At 43.7% G+C, this 23,280-nt stretch overlaps 1 protein-coding gene across 1 annotated transcript in view; it reads left to right on the top strand.

The window, feature by feature from the left end:
* UBTD2 (ubiquitin domain containing 2) overlaps positions 1-23,280 on the top strand; it is a 133,376-nt gene that overhangs the window by 78,785 nt on the left and 31,311 nt on the right. Inside the window, exon 2 of the mRNA XM_075342353.1 lies at positions 11,810-12,046. Within this exon, the coding sequence (XP_075198468.1) occupies positions 11,810-12,046 (237 nt within the window). The remainder of the gene's footprint in view (positions 1-11,809; positions 12,047-23,280) is intronic.

The following is a 23,280-nucleotide window of genomic DNA, read 5'->3' as shown; positions in this document are numbered from 1 at the left end:
TCCCCCCTATCTTTTGTGGCCAGCTAGGGTAAAGCAGACGGCTGCAGCCTGCAGACCACAGCTGGCAGCTTCACCTTGGCTGGTAATCCAAAACAGAGGGCACCCCACGCTATTTAAAATTAAATAATTTGAAACAAAAAACGTGGGGTCCCCCCCAAATTGCATCACCAGCCAAGGTAAAGCGGACAGCTGTGGTCTGGTATTCTCAGACTAGGGAGGTCCACCGTTATTGGACACACCCCAGCCTAAAAATAGCAGGCTACAGCTGCCCCAGAAGTGGCGCATCCATTAGATGCGCCAATCCTGGTGCTTCGCCCCAGCTCGACCCGCGCCATGGTGCGTTGGCAAACGGGGTAATATATGGGGTTGATGCCAGATGTGTAATGTCACCTGGCATCAAGCCCTGGGGTTGGTGAGGTCAGGCATCTATCAGATACCCGACATCACCAACCCAGTCAGTAAGAAATAAAAAATAGACAACAAAAAAAGTTTTATTTGAAAAAACACTCCCCACATTCCCTCTTTCAACAATTTATTGACAAGAACAATCCAATCCGGGTCCGGCGTAATCCAATAAGGGGGTCGCACGGCGATCCATACCATAGTCAATGAGACTCGCAGTCAATGAAGAACAGAATGTTCCTCATTGGCTGGGAGAGCCGTGCAGTGACCTGAGCTGACATCAATAGGTCAGCCCAGGTCACTGCAGGGGATGCCGAGCGCTGCCGTCAGGAGGTTAGATGAGATCATTACCTGCAGTAACGATCTCCTGCTCTGCTGACGTCAGCGCTGTCACTGACTTCTATGCCCGCCGCGTTCTACGCAGTATCGCGAGAGCCCGTGACGTCACTGCTAGTGACAGTCTCGGGCCGCCCGCGAGACGGGCAGAGAAGGCAGTGACCGCGGTGACGTCAGGAGGCAGGAGATCGTCACAGCAGGTAATTATCTCATCTAATCTAACCTGCAGCTACATGTGCAGAGAGCAGGGAGCCGCGCACACTGAGCGCTGGCTCCCTGCTCTCCTAGCTACAGTACACATCGGGTTAATTAACCCGATGTGTACTGCAGCTACATGTCACAGTGCAGAGAGCAGGGAGCCGCGCACACTGCTTAGCGCTGGCTTCCTGCTCTCCTAGTTACAGCACACATCGGGTTAATTACACGATGTGTACTGCAGCTACATGTGCAGACAGCAGGAGCCGGCGCTGGCAGCGTGAGAGCGGCGGAGGCTGGTAACGAAGGTAAATATCGGGTAACCACCTTGGTTACCCGATGTTTACCTTGGTTACAGCTTAGCGCAGCTGCCAGATGCCGGCTCCTGCTCCCTGCTCGCTTCATTTCGTCGCTCTCTCGCTGTCACACACAGCGATCTGTGCGTCACAGCGGGAGAGCGACGACCAAAAAATGAAGCTGGACATTCAGCAACGAGCGGCGACCTCACAGCAGGGGTCAGCTCGTTGCTGGATGTCACACACAGCGACAGCGACGGGACGTCGCTGCAATGTCACAGAAAATGGTGACGTAGCAGCGACGTCGTTGTCGCTGTGTGTGATACCACCTTTAGCAGTCAGTGTCCCGCTCCCTGCCAGCCCCGCGGCGTGAGAAGCTGCTGATACTGCGGGCAGACACTGACATTGCAGTGCGGGCAGCTGCGGGGCTGGCAGGGAGCGGGACACAGACTGCACGGGCAGTAATGACAAGCAGCGCTCGTCATCCCTGCGGCTGCACGCACTGCAGGGTGAGAAGCCACTTATACTGCAGAGGGGGGCAAACACTGACACGCTGCAGTGTGGGCATCCGCGGGGCTGGTGCGGGACACAGACTGATGCACATACACAGATGACCCATGATGACACAGACAGCGCGCACGGGGGAGGGGGGGAGGGGGGGGGACAGTTCCCAGGGCGTCAGGCAGTAAACATAAAGCGCTGGGGACACAGCGTGACAGTGTATCTGACAGCAAGTGTTCCTTGCCTTATTGAACTGGACACTGAATCGGCTGGAATTCAGGGCGCACGTAGCTGGGCACAGGAGGCGGGGGAGTGAGACTACGGAGTGTGTGGGAGGTTGTGGGCAGAGTACGGGGTGCAGGGGAATGTGTGGGAGGGTGCAGGGAACGGGGGCGGTTACTCCACGCACTGTACAGCCCAGCAGGGAGGCGACATGCTGTTCCAGATTTGCATGTCAACACGGCCCTGCCCATGTAGACATGAAATGACCGGAAGCAGCAAAATGGCGGCAGGAGCGGTCACATGGACCACTCTGAACCGGGGCAGAGGGGCTGACAGCAGGGCAGGTAAGTGGTCTCTATCTACTTACCTGCCCCAATGTAGCCCAATAGTGTAATAATGAAAAAAAGTCAAAATAAGCCGAATAACCCCTTTAAGAGAAATGCTACACTGTTGGCAAATGCAAATGGAGTTGCAAGAAGCGGATCTTGATAATTTGCATTCCCATAGTTCTTTCAAATGTCCGAACGTTCCACAGGCAGCTATTAATAATCTCATTGATGGCATGCTAAGATACAGTATGTAAGTGCATGTTATTCTGTGCGTGGCGCTCATAAGAAAACAGAATAGAGAGGTTTTGAAAATTTAGTTTCCATTTCGTCATCATTTGCATACCATGAACATGGCTATCGCTCCTGCGTTTTCCATAATTCCATGACTTTTTCTTCCTGGTGTTGCTATTTTAAATGTTCCGTGCTCCGCATAAATGAGTACACCCACTTTTGAAAAGTAAGATTTGAATCAATATTTCACTGAACAGCAGAAGAATTTTTCAAAACTTTTTCAAGACTTAATTTTTTCATGGAACATTTTCTTTAACTCATAACATGACAGGCTAATAATACAATCTCTGCAAAATCTACAGTTTTACTCAAATTAGTTGATGCACTAATGAATACACAACTAGTATTGTGCAACCCTGGATGGTCCCAGTGGATGGCGTAGTGGATAGTTGGCCACCATGTCCTAACAAGGCTGCAACGTCAGCAAGGATGTAGCAGTCATGTTTTAGGCCAGAATTATATGTAGAGAGCTGCTAGCCCCCTTTTGGGGTCCCTAATTGTGTGAAAATGATATTGGCAAAGTATATAGAATTTGTGACTGACCACTTTCCACCATAATACAAAAAGAAGCATTCTTTCCATAGCAAAATCATCTTCATGCATGACCGTACACAGTCTCATGCTGCAAAGAATACCTATGAGGAGTCGTCCGCTATGGGCATAAAAGGAGAGAAGCTCATGGTGCGCCCATGATCTCCCCTGAGCTCAACCCTACTGAGAACCTTTGGAATGTCCTCAAGCAAAAGATCTGTTCACATCAACTCAGCAGCTCTACACTTTTCTGACCTCCTACACAGAATTTCAAACAAAAATTATCCAAAAGTTCAATGGATGCAAGAATTGTGAAGATGGTATCAAAGAAGGGCTACTTTGTCAACATGTAAATGACCTGTTAGGCCTTGGGCACATGTTGCGCTTGTATTTCGTTTTTACTGCACAGTTTTGTCACGACAGGGTTCCCTGATGCCAGCAAATTGAATGAGAATCCTGAAGTCTCATACACGCATATTTTATTTTCTTCTTTTCAGATTTGGTGCATATTCAAATTTGCAGCAGGTCAATTCTTTAATTTTTTTTTTTTTTTTTTTTGCTGCAGATTTCACCCACAATGATTTGGGGAAAATCTGCACCAAAATGTGCGTATTTTATGCTTCGTTTTTCTCACCAAGAGATGCTGAAATTTCTGCACTAAATACTTAGTCTGTGTACATACCCTTCAGATGTTTTTGGATTGAAAAGTTCTTGTTTCAATTAATGTCAGCTCTTAAAGGACCAGGATTTTCGTATATACCGTATTTTTCGGATTATAAGACTCACTTTTCCTCCCAAACATTTGGGAGGAAAATGGGGGGTGCTTCTTAAAATCCGAATATAGCTTTACCTGGGGGGTCCTGTCTGTGCGGCGATCGGGCGGCCGGGTGCCTGTGGCTGCGTGCAATCGGCCGGGTACCTGTGCCAGTCGGGTGCCGGTGCCTGTGCGGGCGGCAGATGGGTGCCTGTGTGCGGGAGGCAGCCGGCACCGACTGGCACCCGGCTGCCTCCCACACACAGCCACTGGTACCCAGCTGCCACACGCACGCAAGCACAGGTACCCGGCCGCTTGCACGCAGGGTGGGCGGGCAGCCTTCTGGCTGCCACTCGGTGTGTGCAGGACGGGCAGCTGTGCAGCAGGTTACCGGTTTGTCTGCGGTTCCAGTTTCAAATGATGGCGCTGGGAGCGGGCACGTGCGCAGATGGAGCTCTTGGATGAGAGCTCCATCTGCGCATGCGCCACTCCAGGCGCCATCATTTGAACCGGGACCACGGACACTGGGACACTCAATGTACCGGCCTGCTGCACGACTCACCCGCCGTCGCTGCTGCCGCCACCACGGACGCCACAGCACCTGCCACCACGGACCCCGCTGCCACTGACCCACCGCGCCTGCCAGCACAACCTCCTGTGACCCCGCTTCACCCCACCACTGCTGCCCCCCTCCGGTAAGAGAACACCGGAGTATAAGACGGACCCCATTTTTCTTTTTTATGTCTAAATTTGGGGTGCGTCTATAATCCGGTGCGTCTTATAAAGCGAAAAATATGGTAACCTAAAGCCAGTGCTATACTGGCACTATCAGGCTGATTCTATACAGATCTGTAGTGGTCAGCTCGAATGTTTAGGTTTTGAAATCCAACAAAGTAAAGTTTATAAAATTGGCAGCTTCTTGAGTGACAGCAGCTGAGGATCACATGGGTATGACCTCAGCACAGGTCCTGGTAGTGAAAAGTTAAATCGATTTGTATATTACTTAGAATTAACATAACAGAGGGAGGGGATAACTATGAATTCCCATAGATATTAGCTGACCCTCAGCTGCTGTCACTCAAGAAGCTGATGATTTTATAAACTTTGCTTTCTTGGATTTCAAAGCCTAAACATCCGAACTGACCACTACAGGTATGTAGAGAATCAGCCTGATAGTGCCAGTATAGCACTGGGATTAGGTTATATACGAAAATCCTGGTGATTGGTTCCCTTTTAGTCTGTAAATTCAACAAATTGCCATTTTCAGTTCTTTACAACCTATAAAATGTTTGGAAACTGTGCATAGTATTTTTCTTTGCTTTAGTTATGAAAAAATATATACTGTTATCTGTGAGCGGTATGGCCAGTAAAATTTGATTTATACTCTATCGGGTGATTAATATTATATACTGACTATTTGGCATCCACCATTTATGATTTGAAACACGATATAGGTTTTAAATTCCTGGGTCAAGCTGGATGTCGCTCTGAGATGATTGCAGTTCGATCTTTGTTACATTTTTGTATACTTTTTTTTTTTTTCTGTAATATGACTGATAAGTAAAGCTTTCTTGTTCTTGTGTAAAGAAATTATTTTCTTTCTCAGGTCTTGTGACGTTTGCACTACATGTGGTGCAATTGCTGACAGCAGAAGGGGTTTCCTTTTACCTCTTCACCGCCGATGACCTATATGGACGTCATTGATCGTGTCCCTGCCTTAGATGTGGCCTCACACACAGAGCCCACATCTTTCCCTGTCCTTGACAGCTGATTTAACCAGCCATCATGTGCTTCTAACAGCCACCCACAGCTGTAAACCAGTTAAATGCCGCTATCAATCTCTGACGGCGGCATTTAACAATTGCGGACAGGAAACGCGTCACTAATCCAGCTCCACGTCAAGTGATTACAGGGCACCGATGAGTTGTCATGACAGTAGGGAGTCAACTGATGACCCTGTGCCTGACATCCTGATCCTTCGGTGAACGCCGGCTCTGGAATGCCCTACCACAAGAGGCAGTAATGGCAAATATGGTAAGTGATCTTAATAAAGGGACTGATGCTTTTCTCACAACAAATGGCATTGTGGTTTTTAATTGGTCTGCTTTTGCCTTTAAGTTATCCCTGTATCCACAGGTTCATAGAGTTTGGTGACTTCATAGATTCCCTTTAAAAAGCAGGTGACAATTCATGAATAACTTTGCGTGTATAGTTTTTGTTTTTTATTGAATTCTACCATTTTTGTATATTTGTTTTTGGAACTAGATTCGGGATTTAAAAACCATGGGACAGATAGAATAGTTACATTCCTAAAATGTATCAAATTTATAATATTGACTCCTGCTGAGTAATTTTTGGCACATATTTTTAGACAGTCGTGTCTAAGTTCATACCATCTGTTACTATGTTTCCCCAAAAATAAAACCGGACCTGAAAATAAGCCCTAGCTCATTTTTGGGGGCAAAAATATAACAGTCGGTGAATGGGGGTGCCATAACCCTAGGGCGTCATATCCTCCATTGCTAGGTAGGGTGAGGCTGATTAGGGCTGATTCAGGGCCAATCTGTGTGCTTCATCCCCACCCTCCTAGCATTTGTTACTTCATGTTCGGCACATCATCTATTTGTTTGTTTGTGAAATTGGTCTCGAAGCTTTTTAGTAATAATATTAAAAGTTCTATTTTAATTGGGGTTTATGCTCTACTGTTTTTGAAACCTGCTTCCCCTACTTGTTCACAGGCTGCGGCCTGGTTATACATGGGCAAAAAATATAACACACCGTCTTAAATTCGAGAAAACACCGTAGTTGGCTTACTTTTTAGATCACTTAAGTTTTAAAAATCAGGAGCACCCTTTTAGTACATTTTACGTTTTTTTGGCTACTCTCCCGTTATAGGATACTTACTATACATGTTAAGTGAGGTGAGGAAAGCTTCTAAAACCATACTAAATGGGGTACATGGTTATTTGTACCAAAATGTTAGAATAATTCTGGTGTATTTTCGTTAGCACATCCCCTCCCTCCCCCCCCCCAATGAAGTGTGCGCTTCAGAAGTCGTTTTTCCTTTTAACGAGCTGTTCCTTATAAAAAGGACATTTCAGATTTAGACTCTGAAGTGGCTTAAAACTGATTTATATGCATGGTTAGTGGATTGCCATAGAGCATAATTGTGTTTTAAAAAGCTGTAATTCATAGTAACCTCTATGCTAACATAACATGACTGGGCTAAACAGAAGCCTCATGCTCTCGGCATTTTGTAGTTGCAACCTCAGCTTGATTACTCACGGACACGAGTAGTCGTGGATGAGCTTAGGGCATTATAAAAATAATTATGTAACGGTCTCTTAAAATTCTTAGAATTGTTATTATTGGAATGTTTTGTCATTTCTTTGAGCCTTTAAGCCTTTGAACATAGTGACTGCAGACTTTCATGATAAACCTGCACAACCCCATTCATTTGTAACTCAGATCAAGGATGCACAGACGTTGCATTATATGAAACTTTGGCTTGGCTAATACCGTAACTGTATGAGGACTCCGTTTATTGAGGTGAGACTGAAGCTGGTAAAAGTTGTGCTGTTTTTAAAACCTCCAAAAGGCTACGGAATTCTCGCTTAAAACTACTTGAAATTTCCTTTTTTTTTTTTTCTTTGTAAGTTGTATAAAACTGCTAAAAGTCACCATTTCTACCTCATCTGAGTAAAGCATGATGTAGGCAAGTAGATTCTGAATCCAAGTGTCTATCACTTAGATTACTGGGTACAGCCGTTCTGCCACAATCAGAATGTTTAGATTTAGTCATGTAGCTGAGCCCACTAACACCCGGCTTTCTATAGAGATTGTACATTGACAGTAAGGTGATCTTTAGAGGAGAGAGCGTGTCGGACTGCCGTTCCCGTGACTTTAGTCCGAGCAATGAAAACGGTCCTGCTGATTAAACAAACATGGCAAACAGATTGGACTATGGGGTACTTCACACATAGGGAGATCGCTAGCGAGATCGCTGCTGAGTCACGTTTTTTGTGACGTACCAGTGACCTAATTACTGATCTTCCTGTGTGTGACACTGTGCAGCGATCTGGCCCCTGCTGTGAAATCGCTGCTCGTTACACACAGTGCTGGTTTATTTTTTGGACGTTGCTCTCCCGCTGTGAAGCAGAAATCGCTTCAGCGAGAGAGCAACGATCTGAATGTGCAGGGAGCCGGCGTCTGGCAGCCTGCGGTAAGCTGTAACCAAGGTAAATATCGGGTAACCAAGCAAAGCGCTTTGCTTGGTTATCCGATATTTACTTTGGTTACCAGCGTCCGCCGCTCTCAGGCTGCCAGTGCCGGCTCCCTGCACACGTAGCCAGAGTACACATCGGGTAAATAAGCAAAGTGGTTTGCTTGTTAACCCATTGTGTACTCTGGCTACGAGTGCAGGGAGCCAGCGCTAAGCGGTGTGCGCTGGTAACCAAGGTAAATATCGGGTAACCAAGCGCTTGGTTACCCGATATTTACCTTAGTTACCAAGCACAGCATCGCTTCCACGCGTCGCTGGGGACTGGTCACTAGTTGCTGGTGAGATCTGCCTGATTGACAGCTCATAAATAATAATGCAGCCACTGGTATGGTATATAATTTGAAGAATCTGAATTACAGCAATAATACCTAAAATATAACTTTTAATAATTCCTCTAAAAATAGGGAAGGATGACCTTGCCTATGCATAAAATTCAATGGGTTGCAAGATCCTCCATATAACTCGGGGGACTGGCATACCCTGTAAACACACAATAACACCTACATATAATTGGTGCTGGCAAAATAAATTTAACCGAAATGGCCAAGAACGCTCACTCAGATCCCATTCACAAATTAGCAGTGGCGTTAATCATTATAGTGACCATGACTAATACACTTCACATTCGGTTAAACAAATCAGCATTAACCAGGGATTTAAATAGCCAAGTTGTTAACCTGGTTGTGTCTGATAGGGAACAATCTCACCCAATTGCTGGTGTCTTGTCTCCCAAAAACGATCAGTTCGTCCTCATATTCGGCGGTTCCAAAAAGACCCTCACCACACAGGTCCTGGACCCCTTATGAACGGACTAACTGTCCTCTCCCAGAATCTCCTTCTCCCGACGCGTTTCCTATACATCATTCATCAGGGGAGTAAATGAGGAGACAACCTCTACTGGGTTAATCTAGAAAAAATGAGAATATGGGGAGAATAAAGGGGGGGGGGGGTTCTTTTCATATATATACAGTAGCCCCCAATACACCTCACCCTATATAGAAGAACCAAAAGAGAAAACAACGACTTACCAGACGGTGACAGCACAAATCCTATTAGCTGTACACCGCTGTCCAGCCAGAGCATTTTTAAATAGTCGCCGCTCTTCTGCCGACGTCACATCCATGATTGCGCTCACCGCTTCCGCTCTATGCGGTGGAGCGCATCAGTGGAACGCATAGCGTCTTACAGGAAATGACGTCAAATCATATCCGGCGCGCTCTCAGCACCACACTCGCGATGCGAGAGTAGGACGCATCAGCGCCCGGCAGCCCGCCCCCTCACCTAGATCGGACAGCCCATCACAACATACCTCACCGCGCATGCGCCTAGTCCGTGACGCGGACAATCCTAATGGTGGGAGACAAAGTGTTATATAATAACATACTAATCATTGAACGGGGCGAAGGCCGCCAATACCAGATAATATATGCAGGTCTCAAAGGTACAGTTCAACAGAAAAACAGATATTGGAAAGCAGATCAGATGTATAGGAAACGCGTCGGGAGAAGGAGATTCTGGGAGAGGACAGTTAGTCCGTTCATAAGGGGTCCAGGACCTGTGTGGTGAGGGTCTTTTTGGAACCGCCGAATATGAGGACGAACTGATCGTTTTTGGGAGACAAGACACCAGCAATTGGGTGAGATTGTTCCCTATCAGACACAACCAGGTTAACAACTTGGCTATTTAAATCCCTGGTTAATGCTGATTTGTTTAACCGAATGTGAAGTGTATTAGTCACACACCTGTGGGTGTCATGGTCACTATAATGATTAACGCCACTGCTAATTTGTGAATGGGATCTGAGTGAGCGTTCTTGGCCATTTCGGTTAAATTTATTTTGCCAGCACCAATTATATGTAGGTGTTATTGTGTGTTTACAGGGTATGCCAGTCCCCCGAGTTATATGGATGATCTTGCAACCCATTGAATTTTATGCATAGGCAAGGTCATCCTTCCCTATTTTTAGAAGAATTATTAAAAGTTATATTTTAGGTATTATTGCTGTAATTCAGATTGGCAGCTCACCAGCGACCATGTAGCGACGTACCAGCGATCCTGACCAGGTCAGATCGCTGGAGCGTCGCTAAAGTGTGACGGTACCCTATGACAAGACGGGCAGCCCTGAATTATGTGTTAACCCTTGCAGCATGCTGGCTTCAGCATGCTGCAAAGTCTAAGTTAGGTGGTAAATACCTGCTGACAGATACCCTTTTAATTCATGATTTTTTTAGTACAGCTCTACTTATTATAAAGACAGGCGTACAAAAAGCTAATCTTCATGGATCGGGGCCCTTGCCCCAGAATGGGATTTGTAAACTGTAGAGCTAGTCACCTGTTAGAGGCATTTACTGTGCAGGCCGGGCTATTCATTTCAGCAGGGGAGCTATGGCTTATAAAATATTTAGCGTACGTGTGACCTTCTCTTGTGGGTATTAGACACGTACTGTAACTCTCGCCTTCTTTTCTAGGTGAAGCCGGGCATCCCGCAAACTCAAATTACACTTCAAGCTCCTTTAGTGCTGGTAGAAATTCAGAGCAATCTGTTAGAAAGAAGTAGAATTCATAAATACCCTTACACTTATAAATTGTTAGCTTCATTTATCTATGGGAAATTACCAGAGTTTTATTGGTAGGGACTAGGGAATAACTTTTTATTTTTTCAATTTTAATGAAATGATATTATATAAAATGTGTATGTATGTGTGTGAGTATATATGTATATATTATCTTGTTTACAATGCGTGTGTGTGTGTGTGTGTGTGTGTGTGTGTGTGTGTGTGTGTGTGTGTGTGTATATATATAAAATTATATACAACATAATGTGTGTGTGTATATGTGTGTGTGTGTGTGTGTGTGTGTGTGTGTGTATATATATATATATCTATCATACATACATACATTATTGTGTGTATGTGTATATATACATACATACATACATACATACATTATTGTGTGTATGTATATATATAACATACATACATACATTTATTGTGTGTATGTGTATATATACATACATACATACATACATTATTGTGTGTGTATGTATATATATAACATACATACATACATACATACATACATACATACATACATGATATATCTATATATATATATATAATATATATATATTTAGGTTAGGAGAACGGGGACCTTTTTATCCCTTCTACAAAATGGAGCTGCAAGATGGACACCTAACTGCTGTGCCATGCATTCTGGGTTTGGAAAGGTTAATCGTAGTGCTCTACAGCACCATAAGGAATGAATGGAGCACATGTCAAGCATACGCAGTGCCACTCCATTCTAGTGAGGATTAAAGTTCCCTATTCTGCCGATCAGTTTAGGTCCAGTAGCTTGACCCCCCTCTAACTCTGCCGCAGTGTTTCAGAGTGAAACGTCTGAAACCCGCTGAGATCATGCACCTTGTGTGTGTGTGACACCTTTGTTGCCCATGGATCGGTGGATATCAACTGTCAGGTTACCCTTAAAGAGTTGAGTCTTGTAGAGTGAAACACTATTGCTTATGGGCCCACATAAGCCTGAAAACTTTCCAACATATACTCAGATCCTCCATTTGATATATTTTGTCTACTGTGAGAATGTTTTGCCGTTTATTTACCCTTTGAACTTCGTTAACAGTATATTTTGTTTTCTTTGTCTCTTTCATATTTAGTGGCCTTAGGACGTAATCAACCTTTAAAAAAGGATAAACCCAAGTGGAAAAGTGACTACCCTATGACGGATGGACAATTGCGTAGCAAACGGGATGAATTTTGGGACACTGCACCAGCTTTTGAAGGCCGGAAAGAAATTTGGGATGCTCTGAAAGCAGCAGCACACGCTTTTGAGAGTAATGATCATGAACTGGCTCAAGCAATCATTGATGGTGCAAGTATAACGTTACCACATGGTAGGTTTGATGTCACTGAAATCTAAAACTGTGTGCAAAAAGCTGGTAAACAGTCTAGCATATCATAGATGTTTAAAGGTGTAGTCCACTGCTTGGCCAACCCCTTCTCATTCCCCATGTGTACCTCGGTTAAAATTAAAAGCATTAAGCATATACTAACCTCAGCTGCTGGTGCGGTTCAGTGGTGTTAGCACTCACTCTCCCAGGGTTCACATGAGGTGGTTGTCACGCAAGAACTGCTCCCAATCGCCACCAGCTTCACTGTCTCCGCTTTTGATGTATAAGTAATCGACAGGGAGTAAGTGGCCTCTTGATTACTTATTAGTCTGAGGTGAGTTCTAAGCTTTAAATGTGCGTGCAGGGGGATTGTTGGGGACACACAACATGTTGACATACCCTTAGGGTTTTGGGGTTTGTTTTTTTTTTTTAAATAATTCTTTTATTTTGGTCTCATTCAGAAATCCATGTATTTTGATCCGATCTCAAACTGCAATGCACAGACTGGCTGCGGGTCTCCCAACCCGAGCATGCCCGCCTCATATAGTGTCAAACGCTAGTAGGGAGAGCAGTGGCCATTCCATGCTTTACCTGTCCATACTCGGACTGATTGGCATGGATGTCTAAATGAGCCCTTAACCCCTTCACCCCCGGCCACTAAAACACCCTAATGACCGGGCCATTTTTTGCAATTCTGACCAGTGTCACTTTGACAGGTTATAACTTTGGAACGCTTCAACGGATCCTGGCGATTGAGATTGTTTTTTCGTGACATATTGTACTTCATGTCAGTGGTAAATTTAAACCGATAATTTTTGCGTTTATTTGTGAAAATTTAGGAAATTTTGCGAAAATTTTGAAAATTTCGCAATTTTCAAACTTTGAAAATTTATGCCCATAAATCTGAGAGATATGTCACACATAATAGTTACTAAATAAACTTTCCCACTTGTCTACTTTACATCAGCGCAATTTTCGAAACAAATTTTTTTTTCGTTAGGAAGTTAGAAGGGGTCAAAGGTCATCAGCAATTTCTCATTTTTCCAACAAAATTTAGAAAATCATTTTTTTTAGGGACCACATCACATTTGAAGTGACTTTGAGAGACCTAGGTGACAGAAAATACCCAAAAGTGACCCCATTCTAAAAACTGCACCCCTCACTCTGCTCAAAACCACAGCCAAGAAGTTTATTAACCCTTTAGGTGCTTCACAGGAACCAAGCAAGGAAGCAATGTGGAAGGAAAAAATGAAAATTTTACTTTTTAACACAAAAATGTTACTTTAGCCATAAAATTTTCATTTTCACAAGCGAGAAAAGAGAAAGTGCACTCTACAATTTATTGTGCATTTTCTCCTGAGTACGCTGATACCTCATGTATGGTAAAAATCAATTGTTTGGGCGCACAGCGGAGTTCGGAAGGGAAGGCGCGCCATTTAAATTTTTGAACGCAAAATTAGCTGCAATCATTAGCGGACGCCATGTTGGGTTTGAAGACCCCCTGAGGTGCCTAAACAATGGAGCTCCCCCACAAGTGACCCCATTTTGGAAACTAGAGCCCTCAAATAATTTTTCTAGATGTTTGGTGAGCACTTTGAACACCTGGGGCTTCACAGAAGTTTATAACGTTGAGCTGTGAAAAGAAAAATTATTTTTTGTTACCACAAAACGGTTGCTTCAACTAGGTAGTTTTTTTTTTCACAAGGGTATCAGGAAAAAATGCACCATAAAATGTATTGTGCATTTTCTCCTGAGTACGTAGATACCTCATATGTGGTGGAAAGTAATTGTTTGGGCACATGGTGGGGCTCAGAATAGAAGGAACTTCATTTGACTTTTCAAACGCACAGACGCGGTGCACTGATCGGCCGCTGCAGGACGCACGGTCGGATGAGATATAAAAAGCGTTGGGGATACGGAAAAAAAAAGGTCACGCCAAAAATTGAGCAGGGATGCTGATCCGTTATGTGCATCCCTGATCAGCGCTCGGCGGGACGCACAGACGGCTGCGATACAAAAAGCGTCGGGGATACGGAAAAAAGTCCTGCTGAAAACTGACCACTGATGCAGATCCGTTATCTGCATCCCTGATCAGCGCTCGGCAGGACGCACAGACGGCTGCGATACAAAAAGCGCCGCGAATACAGAAAAAAGTCCCGCTGAAAACTGACCACGGAAGCAGATCCGTTATCTGCATCCCTGATCAGCGCTCGGCGGGACGCACGGACGGATGAGGTGTAAAAATGGACAGGATACAAGAGAAAAAAAAAAAATTATACTCACAGTACCAAGAGGATCACTGACCAGAGGAACTGCAGAGGAACAAGAAGGCAGTGAGATGGACAGCTTTACACGAGCAGCAGGCAGGACGTTGGACAGATCAGCAGAAGGACCCAGCGATGGAGGCAGATGTGATCGGGCCAGTGAAGACCTCGGACGACCCGTGAAGGCAGGTAAGAGGACGTCGGGGTGGGGGAGAGGGGGGGGTGCAGAGGGGGATGGGGAGAGGGGGGGGCAGAGAGGGAGAGCAGAGGGGGTGGAGAAGCAAAGGCAGAAGGGAGGATCTTTGGAAGCAGAATAGAGATGACAGAGGAGGCAGGCAGATCGCGTGGGGAGCAGATCGGGGCGTAGGGCGGCAGATCGGGGGGGGGCACAGGCATGGGCCTTCACGGGAGCGCGCAGGGGCCTTCACCGGAGCGCAATACTTACCATTGGAGCAGGCGCGGTGACATCAAATTTGGGGTCTGCGGCGGCAGCAGCGGTGGCGTGGTACCAAAAGTACCAGCCAGTGCACGCTGCAGACATGTTGGGGGATGGTCCCCAGACCAGCACAGGCCTGGGGAGGGCGGCCACCCGCAGATCAGACCGCCCCACTGCACACTGATTGGAGCGATTGCGCGTCATAGCACGATCGCTCCAATCAGTGCTGCAGGGGCTGGGGGCGACATGTTTGAGATCCATCTATGATCTGCTGTAGCTGCTACAATAGATCATAGCAGGATCTCACAGTATCGCACTAATTCGGGCATTATTTTTGCCGAAATTAGTGCGAACGATGTGGTTGACGGTTCAGATTTGAACAGCCAATCACATCGATCGCCTATGGGGGGTGGCGATGCCACCCCCCCCCCCTGGGGTCAAGCAAAGGTCCCCTGCTGTAAGAAACAGCAGGGGATATCATTTGAAAGCCGTTGCTATGGCCACGGCAATCAAATGAAGTTTAGGCAGTAAAATTACGTCCCTGGTCGTTAAGTCACGTTAAAATAGGACGTAATTTTACTGCCCGCGGTCGTGAAGGGGTTAAGCAGAGTTTGTTTTGCCTGCTAAACTAAAACCTTCATCATAGGCTTCGCCTGGAACCTTGGTTTGTGGTTCATTTAGATATTTTGAGGAAAAAGGTGCAGCATGCATTGCTACTCTTCATATCAACATGTGGTACCTTGCAACTTTTTCATAAATTTTTCTCTGCTGTCCACAGTACCATGGGTTGTAAACTTTTTGATTGTGTTGCAAACCGTAGATAAAGGAACATCAAGATCTCTGGAAATGGACTTGCAACCTTGAGATTGTTGATCTTTTTAAAAAATTTTGATTCTCCAGTCCTCAGACAGTTCTCTCCTCTTTCTGTTTTGCATTCTTAGTGTGGCACACAAACACACAATGCAAAGATTAAGTCAACTTCTCCCCTTTTTATGTGATATTGATACTGCCCACAACTGTTACTTGCTACAGGTGAGTTTGAATGAACATCACATGCTTGAAACAAAATTGATTACCCAAAATTTTGGAAATGTGCTAACAATTTTGTCAAACTTTATTTCTGGAGTTTTGTGAGAAATTGACTGGTTTTCTTTTTTTTTTTCCCCCTTTTTTTGTGTTGTTCCAATACACACAAAGGAAATAATCATGTATGTGCATAACAAAATAATAATTTCAATCATTTTCTGGGAGAAATACTTCAATTCCTGGAACAATCTAATGCGGGAGTCACACGAGACGATATATTTTGCAATATGTCGGCGGGGTCACGTCGTAAGTGACGCACATCCGGCATCGTTTGATATATCATAGCATGTGACAACTACGAGTGATGGTGAAAAAGCAAAAATACTCACCTTATCGTTGCTCGTTGACACGTCACTCATTTTCAAAGTCGTTTCTTCTCTGAGCCGGTTGTTCATCGTACCCGGGGTAGCACACATCGCTCTGTGTGACACCCCGGGAACAATGAACACCGCTTACCTGCGTCCCGCCGGCAATGCGTAAAGGAGGTGGGTGGGATGTTACGTCACGCTCATCTCCGCCCCTCCGCTTCTATTGGCCGGCCGCTGTGTGACGTCGCTGTGACGCCGAATGTCCCACCCCCTTCAGGAAGTGGATGTTCGCCGCCCCCAGCGACGTCGCTCAGCAGGTAAGTACGTGTGACGGGGGTTTAACGACTTTGTGCGCCACGGGCAACTAAGTGCCCGTGATGCACGAACGACGGGGGCGGGTACAATCGCTCGTGCGATAGCACGATAGAGCGTATCGTGTGACGCCCGCATAACAGTTTCACCCATAACTGTATGTGGATGCATAACTTGATCTTACTGAAATACCCTTTTAAAGAGCTCCTTTAAATTCTGAGGGGAAAATACAAAATATTTTTCTCAAATACATTTTTATCAGCAAATTAAACTTTCTCTCATTATTACAGGACGCAGGTTTCTCCTTTTGTGTGCTTCCCTTAGGTAAAATAAAAATCTATTGAGATTCTATTCTCTGGCAAATGCCTACTTTGGAGAGGATGTGATTCTAGTTATTAGATCTTTCTGCTCACATCGGGATATGATTCCTGGTGATCCAGATTGCTTTGTTGTTGCCATTTTTTGCGGTGTATAATACAATGGGAGAATAGATTAAAATGCCGCCTTCATAAATTTGCCAAATGTGAAATACAAATGTAAGTTAAGTCACCAATATGTCCCAATAAGCAGGGAAAATGCTAATTTTTTCAGTTTCTTCCTGAAATCTAATCTCTACTACATACATTACAAAATATATGGTATATAAAAAGCGAATTCACCGGTCACATTTTTGAAAATATTTTATTATATCTTTTCATGGGACAACGCTAAAGATATGACAATGTAAAGTAGTCAGTGTACAGCTTGTATAACAGTGTAAATTTGGGTGTGCCTTTTTAAATAACTCAACACAGTCATTAACATGTAAACTACTGACACAATAATGAGTACACCCCATAAGGGAAAATGGCCGAATTGTGTCCAATTAGCCATTTTCCCTCCTCGATGTCATGTGACTCATTAGTTTTACAAGGTCTCAGGTGTGACTGTGGAGCAGATGTGTTAGCACAAAATTTAAACACAAAATGTATCACTCATACTCTCTCATACTGGTCAGTGAAAGTTCAACATGACACCTCATGGCAAATAATTCTCTGATGATTTGGAAAAAGAATTGTTGCGCTACATAAAGATTGCCAACACCCTGAAACTGAACTGCAGCACGTGGGCAAGACCCATACAACTGTTTAACTACATAGGTTCCACTCAGAAAAGGTCTCACCATGGTTGACCAAAGAAGTTGAGTGTACGTGGTCAGCGTTATATCCATAGGTTGTATTTTCAAAATAAATGTATGAGTGCTTGCAGCATTGCTGTAGAGGTTAAAGGGGTGGGGTTCAGTGTGTCAGTGCTCAGACTATACACCTCACACTGAATCAAATTGGTCTGTATGGCTGTCATCCCAGAAGGAAGCGTATTCTAAAGATGATGCACATGAAAGCCAATAAACAGTTTGCTGAAGACCAGCTGACTAAGGACCTGTATTAATTGAACCATGTCCTGTGATCTGATGAGACCAAGATAAACTTATGTTGTTTAGATAGTGTCAAGTGTGTATGGCAGCAACCAGGTGAGGAGAACAAAGTCAGGTATGTGTCTGACCTACAGTTAAGCATGGTGGTAGGAGTGTCATGGTTTGGGGCTGCATGAGTGCTGCCAGCTGTGGGGAACCATGAATGCCAATATACTGTGACAAACTGAAGCAGAACATGATCCCTAGGGCCGCTGGGTAGTATTTCAACATAAAAACCCCAAACACACCTCCAACATGATCACTGCTTTGCTAAAAAAAAACCTGAGGGTAAAGGTGCTGGACTGGCAAAACATGTCTCCAGAACTAAACCCTATTGAGCATCTATGGGTCATCCTCAAATGGAAAGTGGAGGTGTGGAAGAGGATTCCAGTGGCTCCTGTGAAGCTCTAGTGAACTCCTTAAACAAGAGAGTTAGGCTGGAGACACACAGGTATTAATGCAAGTGAATTGCATGACTCTCTGCTCACGCTCTGCTGGCGTGTAAGTCGATTGTCATGCGACTGTCATGCCACTGTATTGCGATCCTGCGATCGCAGCACAGCTGCAAAGGACAGGGCAGGCACTGCGGAAGAGAGGGATGCCCCATAGAGTAACATGGATCAGGGTGGAATGCAATTTTTTTTTTTTTTTTTTAATCGCATTCTACTCGCTCCATTTTTCTTGCCGTGTCTCCTTAGCTTTAAGGTAGTACTTGAAAATAATGGTGTCCATACAAAATATTGACACTTTGGACACAATTTTCTCTTTATCACTTAGGGGTGTACTCACTCTTGTTGCCAGTGGTTTAGAGATTAATGGCTGTGTGTTGAGTTATTTAGAGGGTACACCAAATTTACACTGTTATTGAAGCTGTACACTGACTACTTTACATTGTATCAGTGTCATGTCTTCTGTGTTGTCCCATGAACATAATATAATATAATTTTGTGTTATACTGTATATGAACCTTGCAATAAGATGTCAGTGTACTTTTAAAGCCAAGATAAAGGGAAATTATGCCGCTTTTAAAGAGTTAATATGCAAGAAGTGGACATAGCTGCATGCCACTGTTGCTGCAGCTCCTAAACTTGTCCCACTGATGCTCAATAATACACAGGAATCCATCGTACATTTAACTGTTTGTTACTGATATTACTGATGTGATCCCTACATATGTTATGCACAAAAATTTTACTTGTCTAGTGGTGCCATAAAGGTATCTAAATAATTATTTGCTTTTGTATAAGTTTTTTTTGTAAGTATGTAGAAAAAAGGTAGGTCATAGAGCTTAAATTAAGTGTACGAATCGTAAAATCTTTCTAAGTAATACAAAGAGATGCGTGTGCGTGTAAATATAAAATAGAGAAGGTGATTACTTCATGTTTCTCTAGAGCAGGGGTGCAGGTGCCAACCTGTAGCTCAGGAGCCACATGTTGCTCACGAGCCCATTATGTGTGGCTCGCGGCTGTCTGCCAGCGTGGTGCCTTAGCACGTCTAGCACCTAACTGTGAAGAGCAGGTCTTCAGATAGTGACTCCTGTGAGTAGCCACGGACAAAAGGGCAGATCTGGATGGAGGTAAGGCAGGAACCCCTAGATCTCTATATACTGCTTCATTGTGATGTGGATAAGCTGTGGCTTTCATTATACCAGTAAATGCAGGCTCTAGGTGTCACCACTAAGAAGGGAACGGGAGCGGCATGTTGCTCGTGACCCGCTCAGAGCTGAATGTGGCTCTCAAGGTTTGAAAGGTTGGGAACCACTGCTCTAGGGAAAGATTTGCTTCAAATTTCCCTGGAGGTGATAGGTTCTTTAAAGGGGTTGTCCATTTCTTTGACAACCACTTCTCATTCCTCATGTTTGGCCCCATTAAAATAAAAAAAGGCTTTATACTCACGTTCTGTTCCTGCATGGTTCCAGCGTTTGTGTTCCCGGGGCTCAGGTGAGGTTGTGACTTCATGCGAGCTTCGTACCCAGTCATCGCCGGCTTCTCTCTCCCCGCCAAGGACGTATGAGTAATCAACAGGAAGTGAGCAGCATCTGCATTACCAGGTACATCGAGGAGTATGGTCCTTTTTTGTGGACAAAAACTGCCATGTTCTATGTAACCCTTTTAAAACTCTGATGTTTTGGAGTCATTTAGGATCTGTGTAAAGAGCTTGCTTTAGATAGGGTTTATACTTCAAATAGAGCTTTTATAACATCCCATTTTAAAACTGTAGGCTCCCCTCACCCCCAACCCTGACCCCTTCTGAAGTTAAAGTAGCTTCCACTCTTCTGGGAAGCGAAGGCTTTCTACAAGATTTTGTAGTGATTATGTGGGAATTTTTACTCATTCATCCAGAAAACATTTGTGAGGTGATTAAATACTGTTGGATGATATGGTCCTGCTTTCCATTATCCATTCTAGTTTATCCAAAACAAGTACAATGTTGTTGTCAGAGTTTTGTGCAGGCCAGTTAAGTTCTTCCATGCTAAACTTGCCCAACCATTCCTTTATGGTTCTTGCTTTATAAATTGGAGCACCATTCTTCTGAAAGTAAAAAGGACCTACTTGAAAAAGTTGAGCGTTCACACCACTGAAACAAAGAGGGCTAAGCCAATCACTAAAACACAACCCCCAAAAAATTATCCATCATCGATCAAATCTTACAGTTAGTACAGTCCAGCAGGTAATGTTCTCTTGGCATTCGCTAAACTCTTATCATATTGCTAAATAGCAGTGTGATTCCTCACTCAACAGTGGATGTCTCCACTGCACCAGAGTCTAGTTGCGGTGTGCTTTTTACCACTCCATCGAACACTTGGCATTGTGCTTGTTGAAGTAAGGCTTACAACTTGTTGGTCATGGAAACCTAATCCATAAAGCATCCCAGACAGTTTTTTGCTGATGGTAATGAGAGGTTTGGAGCTCTGCAGTTATTCATGCAACATATTGTTGGCAACTTTTATCCACTATGTGCCTTTAGCACTTGGTGACTCTACTCTGTAACTTTACATTGTCTGTCACTTCATAGCTGCATTGCTGTGACTCCTAAACACTTCCACTTTTCACTTTAAAGAGAACCAACCACCAGCATTTTGCAATATGAACTAAAGGCACTTATATGTTGAATCCAGGCGTATCTGTTGTAGAAAGATGAGATGCTTGGTTGATGAAATATCTTTAATCCAAGTTGCAGAAATGCACTGCACTTTAACTGACGAGTGCAACGGGGGTGAGCCTTTGTGGGTTGGGTCCTCGCTGTAAATTCCTCCTCCGGCATCCTCCTGGCTTGCCCCCTTTTCTTTATTTGAATATGGCACTGCCATTGCAGTTGTTGGCAGCGCGTGCATATTGCCACAGTAATTCTGTCTCCATTAAAATAGTGCCGGAGAGTGCGCGTACCACGATCTCTGCACCATTTTATTGAAGACCCTGCGTTGAAGACTATATGAGTGGCATTGATGTTTTTTTTTTTTTTGTTTTTTTTTTTTTTTATATATAACATCTGTGCCCCTGCTGCTCATAGTTTTCTCTGCAATGTCTGCCATTTAATAAAGACAGAATTACTGTGGCAATGCGCGCACATTGCCAACAACTTCAATGGCGGCGTGGTGCGATACTCAAATAAATAAAAGGGGGCAAGGAGGACGCCGGAGGAGGAATAAACGCCAAGGTCCCATCCCATAAAGGTCCGCCTCCGTTGCACCCACGAATGAAAGCGCAGTACATTTCTGCAACTTTGATTTAAAGATATTTGATCAACCAAGCATTTCATCTTTCTATAACAGGTATGTCTTCAGTCAGCAACTTAGTGCCAGTATGGCACCGCCTTTAGTTCATATCGTAAAATCCTGGTGGTTGGTTCCCTTTAAGGCCGGAGTCACACTTGCTTGTGACTTGCTCGAGAATCAAGTCGCAACACCTAGCACGGTCTGCCGCTATCTGGACAGCAGCGTGCGGCTGCATAGAAATACGTGCAGCCTAATAGTGCACAGTTGATCATGGAATATTTAGGAGGGAAGAAATTTCTCAAACTGCAGTGTTGGAATCCTATTACAGTACTGCGCTGGAATTTAGTCAGCTCTTTTAGAATGACCCAATTTGTTCACAAATGTTTGTTAGATTTTATACAAACGGGGTAATGACGGAATGAAGAATTTGAGTTCGATGATGGAGAGATGTGTCCCAATATTTTTTGTTCGTATGGTGGATCTGAAGTAGTTTGAATCATGCACACATTAATTGCGCAATTCATAATAGTGGTGCATAAATTCTCTGAAGCCATCTAGAATTATTATTTTTTCTGTTACTGAAGATTAATTAAAATTTTACAATTTTATATTAATTTGCTAATATGCAAAGTAGTGAAGGTGAAATCATCGGCTTAACCTGCATCTGTTTGTAAATGCACAGGAAGATTTACCTTGAACATCTGTTTTTGCAATCAACTTTTACTCTACTGAAACTCATAAACAGCATATGTAGTAGTTAAACATCAACAATTTAACCCCTTCTCTTAAATGAATGTAACTATGTCTAGTTTGCAAGTAATGTACTAGGAGCATGAGCGCAGTTATATTGCACCAGCTTCAGGAGGCGGCTGTAATTCTCAGCTAGGTTCCTACTGCGTGTGCTGGGGACCTGAACCAGCTCCAGTGCCAGTCCTCTAACCCTTCAAATGCCTTATGGGACGTTACTTTTTGTGTCTGTGTGTGTCTGTGTGTGTCTGTAGATGTAGATATAGTATATATTTTTATATATGATCATTGTTATATTCATTTTTTTTTTTTCATTTTATATATCACTACTTAATATTATGATATAATTATTTTGTTATATTATGTCATTATTTTAGATCATATCATTTATTTTATATTATATTAAATAATTATTTGATATTATATCATTATATTATGTGTGTAAAAGAGCCCAAATCCAGTTTTAATAATAAGCAAATGTATTATTTGTAGGGGGGAAAGCAAACCACGCAAACACATGTACTGCGTATAACGACCTGTACTATAAAACTATATTCTTTATTTTACACAATGAACACAGTTAAGAAGAGAAATAATAATGAAGAAATGACTAGCAAGTTTTTTTTTTAAATGGTTATTAAAAGTGGTCTGTATCCCACCAATAATATCTACGAGTCTACAGCTCAATACATAAAAAACAACTCCAACATTGAGATTCCATAACTATAAAGGAAATGTCGTAGAATTCTGGAAATGAGCGGATCGATAGACTTGTTAATGACATGCAAATTAAAAAATGGAAACTTTTTCCAACCAAACCTCTTTATTATTCAGTATTTGAGCATTTATACAATAAATGATGCTGAAAAAGCTGCTGACATACTGAATCCATTGGGAAGCTGATAGGAAATTGTTT

The sequence above is a fragment of the Anomaloglossus baeobatrachus genome, chromosome 4, assembly GCF_048569485.1.
Source record: "Anomaloglossus baeobatrachus isolate aAnoBae1 chromosome 4, aAnoBae1.hap1, whole genome shotgun sequence".
Classification (NCBI taxonomy): domain Eukaryota; kingdom Metazoa; phylum Chordata; class Amphibia; order Anura; family Aromobatidae; genus Anomaloglossus; species Anomaloglossus baeobatrachus.
The sequence above is the reverse complement of the archived record's forward strand: the minus strand, read 5'-3'. Positions and strand labels throughout refer to the sequence as shown.